The 15567-nt window shown below is 35.6% G+C and overlaps 1 protein-coding gene across 9 annotated transcripts in view; it reads right to left on the bottom strand.

Annotated features, from left to right (window-relative positions):
* The window catches only part of LOC140604181 (uncharacterized), a 78392-nt gene extending 63110 nt beyond the window's left edge, over positions 1-15282 (bottom strand). For 2 of the 9 annotated variants that reach the window (XR_012007200.1, XR_012007201.1), the window contains exons 1-4: positions 15043-15178; positions 13867-13970; positions 12735-12897; positions 3845-3918 (exon numbers count right to left, since the gene is read on the bottom strand). Coding sequence is in view for 3 of the 9 variants with exons in the window: in XM_072775306.1 (XP_072631407.1) it covers positions 8797-9546; positions 13867-13968 (852 nt within the window). In the remaining 6 variants the exon portion in view is untranslated. The other 7 variants (XR_012007199.1, XR_012007198.1, XR_012007203.1 and 4 more) reach the window with 6 other exon arrangements.
* Between the last annotated feature and the right edge of the window lie 285 nt (positions 15283-15567).

Below are 15567 nucleotides of genomic sequence, written 5' to 3'. Positions count from 1 at the left end.
CACTTATATCCAGCTCTTTCCTTGTCCTGTTTATGACCAACCTCTTCACCTATAGTTTATATCCATCTCCTATCCCTCCCCAGGGCATTTTCTCTGCTAATCATCACCTTTCATTTTTCATTTCAACCTCTTTTCAATCCCTGGCTGTGTTCTTTCAGTCTGTAGTCCCAACTTACACCTCATATATTAAAGAATCCCATTTTCAACCTCATGTACCTCTGTTGCTATCATCACTAGCTTATCTTTTTCATTCCTAGTCAGATATTGGGGAAGGCTAGACTGGATTTTCTCTCTCTACTCTTTATTTGCTATTTATTCTGGTTTCTATCTTCAACATGTAACTGAATCTCTTTTACAGAGATCAGTGATGACTCAGAAGTCTTAAGTCATTTCAGAAGGAGCTATAACTGTATTTTTGTCACATGACTAATTTCTCTCCAGCTACATTTATTTGGATTATTAAAAGATTATTGAAACCAGGATCTTCCAAGCCACTTGCTATCCAGGATCCTTTGACCTACTGCCAAGTTAAGAAAAATAAACGATCTTAATAAAATTCTGTTTCTTTATAACTTGAACTAGGAAATACTGAAGTTTCCTAGTTAGAAAGTGGTAATTAAACTGTGAATAATGTGAAGATGAAAGGACCCAGATAGAAAGGGAGGTGTTAATAAGAGCCACACACAAGCTAAACTAGGAGCATGCAAACTATGAGTAAAGAGAGCAGTGCAGAGAGAAGTAGGGATGCCAAGAGAAGTAGAGCCTGGGTCTTAGGGCCACTGGGGTTTGTATTTCAGTTCTAATTTGCATTTATTCTTGCTTTGGCTTCCTTTTTCTTGAGATATCTTGAGTGGATCCCTGTTATTTGCAACCAAACAAAAAAAGACTGTGATACCCTCCATTCTCATCTCTTGTCACTCTGTATGTGTCTTTGCTTTGATTATATAGAACTATTCTTGGTTTTTCAACATAAGGAGCTGTTTCCTGTCCTTGTGCTTTTGTCCAGGTGTTTCTTCTAGCTGAGAATGCTTCACTCCTTCCCTACCTAATTTCTATCCCCCAGGAAAGTTCATTGCCTTTTTTCAAAATGTTTAAGTAGTTTCTCTCCACTCCCTGTACTTTAATTTGAAAATTCAAAGAACTGTACGGCAAATGCCTTTATACAATATGCAAACAACCAAATTTTTGTTTGTGAAGCTTTGCCAAAGCATATTTCATCATTATCTTGTCCCAGTTATCTTGTCCCAGTTAGATTCTTAACTAACTGTCATCCAGGTGCCCTGATTTTTATAATATTATTGACTATATTGCCTATGCTGTACCTTTATTTATTTTATAACTGGATATTTGTACTTATTAATTACCTTCACCTATTTCATCCATCCTCCCTTTCTCCCACCTCCCCTCTGACAACCACCAGTTTGTTGTCTGTATTTAAGAGTTTGTTTTTTTGTTTGTTTATTTGGATTTCATATAAGTGAAGTCATATAGTATTTGTCTTTCTTTGACTTATTTCATTTAGCATAATATCCTTTAGGTCCATCCATGTTGTTCCAAGTGGCAGGATCTCATTCTTTGTTATGGATGAGTAATATTTGAATACATATACACGCACTCTCTCACCCCACATCTTCTTTATCCGTTCATCTATCAATGGATACTTGAATTGCTTTCATATCTTGACTATTGTAGATAATGCTACAGTAAACATAGGAGTGCATATATCTTTTCAAATAAGTCTTTTCATTTTCTTCGGGTAAATGGTAGTGAAATTACTGGATCACATAATATTTATATTTTTAATTTTTGAGGAACCTCAGTACTGTTTTCCATAGCAGTTGCACTAACTTACATTCCCACTAACAGTGCATGAGGGTTTCCTTTTCTCCACATTCTTGCCAATGTTTGTCTTTTTTTTTTTTAATGTTTGTCTTTTTGATACTAGCTATTCTGCTTTGTGTGAAGTGATATCTCATTGTAGTTTTAATTTGCATCTCCCCAATAATGAGTGATGTTGAGCATCTTTCAGAGTCTGTCGGCCATCTGTATGTCTTCTTTGGAGAAATGTTCATGTCTTCTGCCCATTTTAAATTGGATTACTTTATTTTATTATTTTTTTGGTGTTGAGTTATACTCCTTTATTGGATATATTTTGCAAATATCTTCTTCCATTCAGTAGTTGCCTTTTGGTTTTGTTGATGGTTTCCTTTGCTTTCCTTCTTAATTTGGTATCCTCTCCAAAGTTTATTTTTGTTTTTCTTTCTCTTAGTTGAGGAGACATATCCATAAGTATGTTGCTAAGACTGATGTCCAAGACATCACATTTACAGGTGAGATGTTACCATAGTTTAGATTGGCATAGTAAACCCATAAAAATATCCCTCTAGCCTCAGCCTCCAAGGCCCACTAACTGTATCAAATTCCCCTGCAATCAATAAAGAATTAAGGCTTCTCTGAACTTTAGTTTTTCAATCATATTCAGACTTGTTTCTCATGACCATGTATATCTCAGGTTCAAAGTTGGACATAGAAGCATAAAATTCACCAAATCTCTACCAAGCTTTTACCAAGTATGTTGTGTTTTTACATGTATTGTATGCTTTCTAAGGGAATGCTAAGTACACTTACTTGGTGAAGAACATTTTGTTGTGGGAGTTTGAACATTATGGTCTGAACCTGAGACCATTGTTGCTAATAGAGCCCAGTAGATGTTGTAGCCCCTTTGTTACAGTATCAGTCATGATCCCATCAAGAGATACAGATAACACCAGTTATTTTTAATAAAGAGAATTTATTATCAAATATCTTTAACTAGGCATTACAAGTTATTAACCTGGTAATTGAATAGATAAAGTGAGAACACTAAGGTGCCATGGAGATAGAAAGAAGCTAGTACTCCTAAGGCTAAGGGAAGAAAGATAATGTTTGGAGTTATAAAAACTTAGAAGCTTGCAGGAGAGGTCTCAGGATATGAAACACAAATGCAAATGCAAAGATCCTAAAAGAACATACAGGAAAGAGTTATGGCTGGATTTAGAAGTGACAGATCACTTTCTGCTCCCATCTCATGGCCTGAAATTTAGGCGCATGGTCACACCTCATTGAAAGAGGATTGGGAGATATAATCTAGCTGTATGTCCAGAAAGAAAAGGGAAGTGGATTTTCCTATGACACCGTAGAGTTTCTGCTATAATCTGAATTGACATTTAAACTCCTCTGCTCACTTTAAGAGTTCTCTAAGAGATTTGACATTCCCTCAAGATGACTCTTTTGAATAAATGTTTCCATAAAAGCCCCTTTGATCAATATTTGTGCAGAATTTTCCTGGATATTTGTGAATTTCTTAAGCCCACTGTTTAATGATATGATTCTTCAAGAGCAACTTGGGACAGTTGGACAGATAGGAAATATTCTAAAGACCTGACCATCTTTATGTTGCTACATCCATATTGTTTGTAATTGGCAGTGTTGAATGACATCACAGTAGAACATAAGCCATTTGGAGAGGCACCTTCAGAAGGTGACTATTATGAAGTAAACATTATCCAGCATTACTGTCAGTAAATGAAATAAGGAGTACTTAACAAGGAACCAAAGTGAGATTATTTTTTTATCCTTGTAAGTAGATTTAGCAAGGGTCCTGTGTACTCAGGATAACAAGAATGGTTTTATACACGGTGTTTTCCTTATGTTATTATATCTTTTTGGCTTGAGGTTTAATTCTGTTTTCATTTACAAAATTTTTGAGATTTTAATTTGCATGTTTGTAAAGATGAGTGATTTATACTTTTGCTCTTGGGCTGCTTACAATACAGAGGAGAGAGTGTAGGTAAAATGGACTTACTGTAGTAAATGGCAGGATTATGTAGCCTATCCAGACAGCATATGTTTTTGAGCTTCTGCAGAAGTTTCATTGACCTAGGAGTGGGAGCAGAGAAAGTGGACAGTGGGAGTTAGTGATAACAAAAGATAAAGATGGAAATGTTAGAAATTGTAAGCATTGTGTAAAGAATATGGATCTACTTGAGTTGGAATCCTGACTTTGCCACTAATGAGATGTTTGTTCTTAGCCAAGTTATTTTAGCTCTTTGAGCCTCATCTCAAGAAGGAAAATATAAAACCTGTATTGTAGAGCAGTACACACACACACACACACACACACACACGTAGTTGAATCTTGAACAACATGGATTTGAACTGAACAGATACACTTTTACATAAATTATTTATAGTACAGTACTGTAACTATACTTCCCTTATTATTTCCTTAATAGCATTTTCTTTTGTCTAGCTTACTTTATAAGAATATAATATATAATACATATAAAATATATATTAATTGTTTATATTATTGGTAAGGTTTCTAGTCAACAGTTGAATATTAGTAGTTAAGTTTTTGGGGAGTCAAAAGTTATATGTAGATTTTAGACTATGTGGGGCTTGGTGCCCTTAACTCTCATGTTGTTCAAGGGTCAACTTTTTATACTTAATCTATTTTAATCTGTCTTTTGGTATATGTATTTTGCAGTAAATTTCAAACATGTAAAAGGTTTATAATACTTGGTAGTTAGTATTAAGTGTTGTAGTCAATTTATTAGTAACTCAAAAATATTCACTGATGTCTCTATAATTTTTTCAACATTAAGATCCAGGCAGAAAATGGATATAAGTAAATTCCAAATGGCAATCATACACTGAAAAATCAGGAGGACATAAATTGATACTGTGATATTTATAGTGATATTGAAGAAGATATTCAGTAGAGGGAAAGGAAGGGAAATTTAGAAAGACAGGAAAATGGGCCAAAGAGGAGGTTCTAAAGTCCCAGATTTGAAATAAAGGAATTTTATTTGTATCTGAGAGAATGATTTTCTGGTGATGGGCTAAAGAGATTGTATCAGCCTTTCACTGTGTCAAGTCTCTATTATGAGCAAGTGTTCTTCTATCTTGGGGTTTTCCCTTGCATCATAAACTAACCAAACCTGGCTTCTTCCTCACAATAGCCTATAGAAATGCTCTTTATCCCACTCACTATAAACTATATGTCTCCAGAAAATTTTGCTTTCTGTCTTCAGCCATATCCAGATCCTTTCACTACTGTCCTTATTTAATGATTCTTTAAAATCCTCTTTTACCAATACAATATTAGATAGATAGTGGTCTGCTATCTATTGACTGTATCCCCTATTCCTTGTTTCCTGTCTTTCGTGTTGGTGAAGGTTCTGTTCAAGAAAATAAACCATTCTTTCACATAGAAAGGGAGTCCGTACAGATAGCTATGTTTTAGTAAGCATTGGAAAGAGTGATTGAAGCAGTGACAGTTACGGGGCTTCCACTGTCTATTGACCCGAAGACTGTAGGGTTATAGTTGTGATTCAGAGAGCACAAAGATGCACCTGCTGCTACCATTATAGCTCAATTGCTTTATACCCATGAGGCAACACCCAGACACTTCTAACAGCTTTGCTCTTGCTTGCCAGTAATCCTACCAGCAAAAAGATGGCTTTTGTCCTATTTCTGTCTTCTAAATGTCATGTAAATGTTTCCCAATGGATTGAATCCAATCACATTCAGAATAGCAGCTGTGTCTTGGAAATCTAATTTTTAGTTTTTTCCTCTTCTGATACATAAAAGGTTACATATAAATTTCTGGGAATTGAAGACAAGCAGCAATAAAGTATATTGAATACACTCCTCATGTCTTTGTAGATTTTGTTGTTGTTGTCCAGCTTTGGTCCATTTTTATAATCTTTTTCTTGTATACCCTCATGGACCATGTCCATACTCAGTGCTCGGAAACCTTGATTTGACTTGATGGCCCACTGAAATAAAATATAGATGATAAGTTCAATAACTGGTTCAGCAAATGATTTCTTAAAAGGCACTATAGTGCCCCTTTCAGTGCTCATGTACCCCTCCTCATGCAGAAACAGTTTAAAGTCAGTTCTGGGTTCTGTGATCTGGTAGATATTTCAGTCTACATTGGCTGTTGAGACTTCCAAAATTTGGGTATGCCTATATAAGAAAGAAGGGAACTGCCAGAAAGTCACTTATTCCACATTTTCTTCATTTCTGTGTATTGATTTATTTGCTTGTTCACACATTTGATAATAATACAAAGTAGGAGTATACTTAGCCAAGTCTGAGCTGTCATTATATCCAATTTGTAAACTTGCATCAGCCTTTGTGGTATAACTTAGCTTATATATAACCAAATTCCTTGAATAGCTCCTCTTCTCCAGCTATCTTTCTGCCATTCTTCCCTGGCAATACGGGGATCCTGGTTGAATTCAGTCCTCTCATTTATTCTGCTCTTGCCTACATCATGTCTGCTCAGTATCTCTACTTAGAAATTGTTATAGGTCGATTTCTACGGATGTGCCCCTAAAGATTAGTATTTAATCAAATACTAATGTAGATACTGCTGCAAAAGGACTTTTTAGATGTTATTGAGATACAGATCTTTATAGAGAGCTTATCCTGGAACATTTTGGTAGGCTCAATCTAATCATGTGAGCTCTTAAAAGTATATATATTTCTCTGAGTATGGTCAGAGATGTGGAGAAGAGTGAGGCAGAAGAGATGTATAGGAGAGATTAATGAACCTTGGAACATTCTTCTCTAGAGTCTCCAAAAAGGAATGCAGCTCTGCCAATAACCTTGACTTCAGACTTGTGAGACTCCAAGCAGAGAAAGTAGTTGAGCCCTGCTATTTCATGGACTTCTGGTTCATAGAAATGTAAGATTATGCATTCGTATTAAGATGCTAAATTTGTGGTAATAGTGTTATTCCAGTAATATAAAATCATACAGAATTTAAAGATGTCAAATTTAACATATTCAGTGCAGAAGTATGATATTCCAAGCCTTTACCGTGTTGAGTCTTCTCCACTCTTACCTCTCTCACTAAATGACACCATTATTCACATGCTTGCTTGGGCCCAGAATATAATTATTTCTAGATTATTACTTTTCCTTTAAAACCCAGGTCCAGATTAAGTACTTTGAATATTTTTAAGCTGTTTCTATGTCTGACCATTAACCTGTTTCTATATCTGCCCGCTTCTTCTCTTCTCTATTTAATCAAACTTGATTCCACTCTAGTCAAGCCCCCACCTTTGATTCCAGGATTCTTTAAATAGCCTCTATTCTTGTTCGCTCTATGGTGTGGTACTCATAGAGCAGCCAGAGGGATAAAGTTTTGAAAATGTTAATTAGATAATGTTATTCTTTTATTTAAAGCTCTAATGACCTCAGATACATTTAGAATAAAATTTAAATCCTAGGTCATTTATGATGTAGTCTGTCTCTGCCTTCTTGGTATTTTTTCACTTCAACTCTCCTCCTTTCTCACTAAGTGTGAGTCACATTGACATTCTCCTGGTGCTCTTGCAAAAAGCATTCACTGCTATTTCAGACCTTTCTATGGTGGATCCTTTCTCCCTTCAATACTCTTTTTTTTAGATCTCTGAAAACTTTACTTCTTAACACTCTTCAAGCCTTTGTTTAAATACTGCTTTATCAGAGAGGTTCTTTCTTATTATCTCAACGTTTTATTTGTTATAAAACAAATCTCTCTTTACCTTTCTCTTTATTTTTCAGAGCACTTCTCTCTTCTTACATATATGTGTGTTAACTTTTTTTTTTGGTCATACTACAGTGGAAGCTCCATGAAGGTAGTGACTTTGACTGCCTTCCTTATTGCTAATTCCTCAACTACTGAAACATATTCTGTATCATAGTAGATTCTCAACAACTATCTATGGGATTAAAGATAACATTAAACACATATAAACAAATTTATGCTTACATTAGATATCTTTGAGAAATTTTGATTCATGTGTCTGGTGACCATGTGAGTAGTTGTGGCCTGGATGGAAAATGGAGTTTTATACTTTAACAGTCAAAAATGTATGAAAGATACAGCTCTCAGGATATAATAAGGCCATTTCCAAAATACTTTTTAAAATCTTTCTTCTTTCTTTTCTTTCTTTTCTTTCTTTTCTTCTTTCTTCTTTCTTTCTTTTTCTTCGAGTTCAATTTGCCAACATATAACACTCGGTGCTTATCCCACCAAGTGCCCCCCTCCCCAGTTACCTCAACCCCCAGCCCACCTCCTTTTCCACTACCCCTTGTTCTTTACTTTTGATTAAAACCTTAATGGTTGGAAGCAAAGGAAGCTTTTTGGAGTCTCAGCCATCAGCCTTTTATTATTAATGTCTGAAATCATCATCTATCTCTTCCTTAGCTTGGAAAATGAGTTTTCATGTCAAATTCCAAGACTTGTGCCCCATATTTAATTTAAATTTTTTTGATTTACTAGAGAGACATTTCTATTCTGGAATTGAGTGGATTAATATGAAAGCTTTTTTATAATTAATGATCAGGTGGTACTTAGGAATATTTCAGGGGAATGCTGTGGGGAGACCTAAGATTATTTAATTTAAATATCTATTAACATATTATTTTGTGTTTGGTAGTTGTATGGTGGATTGTGGTCAAGGGGGCCTATTTTCCAGTTCTATCACCCTAAGTATAAGTCTAGATATCTTGCTGTATTTTTCCCTAATTATGTGCTTCACTTCATGTTATAAGGCCAGGCTTCTGGCAGCACTAATTTTCACTGGGGTGGAAAACGGGGGGATAAACTGTTGGCACTCATGATAACACTGGTGGTTTCATATTATGGCCCAACTTTTTATTTTCACTTTGTTGTCATATTTGTGTGGATTGTTTTGTAGTTTCTTTTTAAAATTATTCATCCCCAAATCTCAGAGCTTATGGAATATCTCATTTTCATCCAAAAAATGAAATAATTTTATCTAAAAAGTTCTGCTGACTTGTCTTTTGGGCAGTTGAAGCGATGGTTGTCTTCTGGGCAGTCGAAGCGATGGTTGTCTTCTGGGCAGTCGAAGCGATGGTTGTCTTCTGGGCAGTTGAAGCAGTGGTTGTCTTCTGGGCAGTTGAAGCAGTGGTTGTCTTCTGGGCAGTTGAAGCAGTGGTTGTCTTCTGGGCAGTCGAAGCAGTGGTTGTCTTTTGGGCAGTCGAAGCAGTGGTTGTGGGGATGGTGGAGTCTGTTTGGGTGGTAGTGGCATCTATTGTGGTTGTAATGGAGCCTGTTGTAGTTTGTATTTGGGGTACAGGAATAAAGGGAATATGTGGGATGAATGGAGATCCAGGCAGATAAGGCCTTGGTTGGAAAGGTAGATATGAATAACCTGGGCCATAAGGTGGAGGAGGAGGTGGAATTCTTCCGGGGCCATAAGGTAAAGGAGGGGGTGGAATTCTTCCCGTGCCATAAGGTGGAGGAGGGGGTGGAATTCTTCCAGGGCCATAAGGTGGAGGAGGGGGTGGAATTCTTCCAGGGCCATAAGGTAAAGGAGGGGGTGGAATTCTTCCAGGGCCATAAGGTGGAGGAGGGGGTGGAATTCTTCCAGGGCCATAAGGTGGAGGAGGGGGTGGAACAAATCCTAGACCAAAAGGAGGAGGAGGCGGCAGTGGCCTAGAAGGATATCGTCTCCTGGGACCACTGTGACTCTCAGTGGGCTGTGGGAAAACAGAAGTGAACAGTTTTTAATCGGGTATTTCAACGTCAAGCGAATGTCTACTGTCTGTGGCAGGCAGAATGCTAAGGCTGCTCCCAGGATTTCCGCTCCCTACTGGCATATACTGGCATGACCACACTGGGTGAGTTTTTTGAAATAGGTTCTACAGGTCAGACACAGATGTCAGAGAGATTTGAAGCTGCAGCATGTGCTCTTCTATTAGCTTTAAAGCAAAGAAACGTGGAGAAGACTACATGGAAGTAAATGGTAGTTGAGTAGCTGGAGCTAGGAGTGGCCCCATGCTTACAGCCCGCATTTAGAAAGTGGAGACCCCAGTCCTTTAAACAAGGGGCTGAATTCTGCCAACAGCCATGCAAATTTGAAAAGAAAACCCTAAGCTGCAGGAAAGAATATAGTTCTGACAGTACCTTTTTAGCCCTTTGGGACCCTGAACAGAGAATCCAACCAAGCCAAGGCCAGAGTCTGACCAAAGAAACTGTGAGATAATAAATGAATTTTTTAAAGCTACTAGTTTGTGGTAATTTGTTATATAGCAATAGAAAACTATTATATATGTATCTAAGTTCTTCAATACAGAATTTTAGACTGTGTAAAAGTAAGAGTTTCTCTTTCACCCTCTAAATGCTTAGGCTCTCAAATGAAAGCCGAGATAGTATTGATGGGAAAAAAAATTGTAGGTAAAATCCTATTCTGTGCTTTTGGTAGAGCCTGTCATTGGAATTAATTCCAAATGGGGAAACTATCTCTTATATCTTATTCAAGAGTTCAGGATTGTTTCAGGCTTTGAGCACAAAAACTGTGAAACATGTTATTGAGCATCTATTTTGTGCCGTACACCAAAGTAGGAGCTGTGGGCATGCAAAAATGCTTCTTGTGAGTCTATAGACTAAGTAGCTACAGTACAAGGCAGTACAAAATGGCCCAAACAGAAGCAGAATGATATCCCCTAGAGCTTAATGCCTCTGCTATTTAGAGACTGTGTGATGTGGAATCCTTTTTGAGACTTTCTTCATCTGAAAAATGATGTTCATATAAGTACCTACCTTTTTTTTTTTTTTTAAAGAAATGGTAGTCATGTTTATTTCTGGGTGTTAAGATTAAGTATAATTTTAATTTTGTTTCAGTGACTTTGTAAAGTTTTGAAACCTTTTTATAGTTTATAATAAGAATCCCCCCTACCCCTGGTTTTTAATGAAGAAAATTCCAAAGATGCAGTACCCCACCCCTGCTGCCTGAAAGTTTGAGACAATTTTGAGGTTGTCTGAGATTTCAGGTGGGTCAGGTGTCTCAGATTCGAGTCAGATTTATTGTAAAACACTACCTATAAAGTGCTTAGGGTACTGGTTAGCTCAGATATTGTGCTCAATAAATGTTATATGCTACTATTTGTTATGTTAACACCTAGTATAGTGGTTACAATTTTTGAAAAGTGGATTTTAGAAATGAAAATAGTTGGAAAATAGTGAAGGAAACAAATACATTAGAAATTTAGAGTGATTATTTTTGGATAGAGGAAAGACTAAGGATCATGTAATTGGGAAGACAGACTTTGTAAGGAAGCTGAAATAAGGTAGAACAGGGAGAAGAATGGGGGTAAACTAAGCCAGTGCTGTAGGGTATGAAAGCACAAGTCCTGCTCTGCTGAGGGTTTATTCAGGACACATGTCTGCGTTTCTTTCTTGCTGTCCCCCATCTTTTATTTGTTCATTTGGCACTTTGCCCTTGCAAAACCTAAACCTTAAACATTTTCTAAATCATCTGTCTCCCCGATTCCTAATTCCAGGTTTTTGAACAATGGCGGCAGATATACCATCACAAACTTATGGTCCCTTAGCACTGCCCTGCAATCTTTTCAAGTGTCTTAAGGTTGACTAACCCTTATTCTGCAGAGGCCTATAATTTTCCACATTTATGCCAATTTTATTAGAGTTCTCTGCCTCTAAAAAGAAAAAAAAAAAAAGGTTCTCTACCTGCTGCTGAGCCCTCAGCCACCCCACCAGTATAACTTTCCTCCTACTCCAAAACAATGCAAGCAGTTAGAAACAAACTTCACTACTTTACTGGCCACACACCAAAGTCATTAAAAATCTACATATTTCCTTTTCTTTTAGAACTATTCCCTCAGAGCTCTGTCACTTTTCCCTTTCCCCTTGCACTTCAATATTTGGCTTTTAACTGGCTTGTTTTCTTTAGAAAACAATCATTTATGTTCAATTTACTTTTTAAAAAAGATTCCACTTTCAACCGGGAATTCCTGTGTTGCTATCACTCTCTTTTCACCACTTTCCTTTATAGCAAAGCTATGTATTGGCAGCTAATTTCCTGTATTACTTGGTTTATGAACAATCCAGCTAAGACATAGATACCTTGAACCTAAATTTATTTATATTTTAATAAGATTAATAATAGTTACTTTATTAGATTTGTTTTGAGGATTAAGTGGGTTAATGTCTACAAAGCATTTGGAAAATTACCTATAACAGAATGAAGACTCAATGTTCTACTTACCCTCTCGTATACAAATGATATTCTATTCTACCCTTGTGTTTTTCTATATTTCAGTAGTTATTAATCATCGTGAATCTCATACAATTAAGTTGGTGAAAAGCCTATTTCTATTTAAACTGCTTATGCTGTGGGAGTGAGGAGACATCTTGATGACCTGTGTGGCTCCCTTTCTTCTCCCTTTCAGAATGGGGCAAGGAGAAGATCAGCAGGTCTGTTAGATCAGGAAAGAACAGACTGATACTAGAGCTGAGCCCCAAAGACAACCTCATCCTTTTGAGGATAACTTTTATCTGATTAAGGAAATTTCCTTGAATCCTGTTTGCTAAGAGAGTTTTAAAAAAATGAACCTTAAATTTTATTAAAAAGTTTTTATATAATAAAAATAAACTGCTTATGCTAAATTTCTTATATTATTGGAACTCTAAGGTTTATTTTTCAAAAAACCCCAAACAAACATTGTTTAGATAATCAAAGCCTGATCCTTTAAAGTGTTTCTTTTATATACTGAGACATATATTGAAAATCAGCTTTAAGATTGCATCAGTAAGACATAACCTTTTAAATATATTTAATTGGTTTATCAAAAATTATGTCACATTTATAATGCATGTAGAAGTAATGTGGTCAAGCTCAGACTGCCTGAATGATCTATTTAATTACCTGCTTTTATTCAAGTTTCTGAGAGTAGATGGGAGAAGAAGCACTGTTTCATGTTTCAGAATGATATAAATTTACATTGCCTGTTTTGTAGGAGTTGTAGTCTTCTGAAAAAATGTTTTTTCCCTTCCATTTGATTTTTGATTTTTAATAGATTTTACAATTCCTTGGTAGAAATAACAGGGGTAGATTAATTTCAGTTTGAGAAGAGATTAATTCCATAGTTATTTTGAAATTATCATTCTAATGCTTAAAAAAAGCCCAGAAACCTGTGGCTTTTTTTTTTTTTTTTTAAACCTGTGGCTTTTTAAAATCTCTTGCAACTTTGAATATTTAGGAGCTTTTGTGTTGCTTAACTCAATCCTTTATACATTATAGGTGTTAATATAAATGTCCGTAACTCCTGAGTCCATGGCAAAATGCATATTCCCTCCTCTAAGACACCCTTATTCATTCTGGGTTGAGGCCCAGAGTACTATATTTGAATAAGTGAGTTGGGCTACTTTGATGTAGGTGATACATGAACCCTATGTGGAGAAAAACTTTATTTTGAGTATCTCACTTTATAGATAAGGAAAAAGTCCTAGTGAAATTAAAAAAACATATTCAAGGATATTCATATAGTGTCTTTAAGTATATTGGATCAAAAATTTGAAATAAACTTGTCTACTTGTGAAATTATTAATATATGAGTACCTACATCTATACATGTCTGTATAATGCAGTCTGATATCATGGATCTAAATTGTCCAGTGCCTCAGTCGGTTAAGTGTCCAACTCTTGATTTTGACTCAGGTCATGATCTCAGGGTTATGAGATGGAACCCTGCTCAGCATTAAATCTGCTTGAGATTCTCCCTCTCCCTCTCCCTCTCCCTTTGCCCTTTTCCCCACTCATTCTCTTTCTCTGTAAATAAATAATAAATAAATATTAATAAAAATGTCCAGTATGGTAGCTCTAAGCCATGTGTGCCTATTTAAATTAAATTAGACTTTAAATTTAAAGCACTAGAACTGTGTTTCATCAATGATTGATGCTACTAATATATAAGAAAGGGTAACATTAAAACATGTAAAAAGAAATCTGAATTAAAATTTGTGAGAAAAAATGTGAAAACATGATTGATGAGACTTACCAAGAAACATGTTGCAAGAGCCAAAAGGCCCACGATCAGGCATAGTGGTTTCATTCTTACTATTACCCCTGAAAGTAAGCACAATGAATGGCTGATCAGCATTCCTTTAAAGAAAAAAAAATATTATTTGGAATGTATTCCAACTCTGTTTATGACCTAGTACAGGAGTAGTACTGTAGCATTTTAAGAAATTTGCCTAGTGTTATTTTGGAGCAATATTGGTAGGCTTATAACATTTAACTATAAAATGGTGGAATTAGTTTTCACTTTTGACTTGTAAATGAACACTGGAGGTAATGTCAAAAGGTTGTTCTTAAAGTGTTTTACTCAATGGAAGCTTTGATGACTAAAGTTTTTGCTTTCAGAAGTAACCACTTTGAAATGGTACCTTTTTGTATTTGAACATCTTGGTATTATTACATAGTGGTTGCATTATTTTATAGATTTCTGCAGGCTTATGTTTGAGATATTGATGTTTTAACTAGATCATATGTTTTTAATTTAATTTCTTGGGGCATCTCAAAAATAAGGAAAGGAAAAGAACCACCCGGTTGGATGTAGTTTAAAGAAAAATTATCACATAATATATATCCTAGTTTTAACAATAATCCAAGTTATTTTAGTCTATGATGAGCAGTTTCTAATTCTAAAAATTCATATATGATACATCAAAGATCAGGGAAGAGAAAAGAGAGGTGTCTAAGTATTTTACTCTCAATAGGTCTTAAATTTACAATATATTTCAAGTATATGCTAGCCTGAGTTCTGGGAAAGTGACTCAATGCACCTTTATGCAGACTGGTTTTCTGACAAGTTCTGACCATTGGTTAAATGTATTGGTTGAACAGTCCTAATCTTGAAAGAATCCTAGGGACAAAATTTCAGTGAATATTTTATTAAATGTGCATATGGTCATTTCTTTAAGCATCCCTTTTCCTATGACACATTTTTATAAAAAGTTAAAAAGCAAAACCAATAATAAAAATATATTGTAGAATATAGTTCTTTCAGAGTTATATCTGTGTTGGTATTCCAGCCAATATGAAGTTCAAAAGCATTAAGGTACATCATAGGGAAAAGTAATTGGATGGATTTATTGTTCCAAGTGCCCAGCATTTACTCTGACATACAGAATTTCCTAAAATTTCTTAAAATTCAATGCATATTATGACTTACCAAATTTCCTGTAAGGTATATATTATTCCTTTGGTGAAAATGAATGTTCTATAAAAAGCCCATTAAGATGGCATCTCTGAAAGTCTGAGAACAATTTGATGTTCAGAGTAAGAGTTCTTCAGTTCATATTCCATGTACCTACCGTTGTGTGAGAGAATTCTTGGGGCTGATTATTCCACTGGTCACAATGACTCCTGCCAATTAGGTGACAAATGCAGGAGGGAGCAAGAAATCTCAACTCTTATATATACTGGAGTGGATTTCTGTGATAATAAAGGTAAGACTAAGTTGGAAGATAAAATAACTTGTGGGTTGATGTTCTTTAAACAAAAGATGGGAAAGTTGTTGTTGCCAGTTTTGCAATCTTTTTTCTGCATGTTTTTTTTTCATTTCGGAGGAGCTTTGACCCATTCAATATTTGGTGTTTTCTGAGGAAACATATCACACAAAGAGTCATAATGTCTTTTTGTCTTAATAAAATAACCTAGAGCTTGTGGTGCACCATTGCCTCTGTTTTAAAAAACA

This window comes from Canis lupus, chromosome 14 (assembly GCF_048164855.1).
Source record: "Canis lupus baileyi chromosome 14, mCanLup2.hap1, whole genome shotgun sequence".
Classification (NCBI taxonomy): Eukaryota; Metazoa; Chordata; class Mammalia; order Carnivora; family Canidae; genus Canis; species Canis lupus.
The sequence above is the reverse complement of the archived record's forward strand: the minus strand, read 5'-3'. Positions and strand labels throughout refer to the sequence as shown.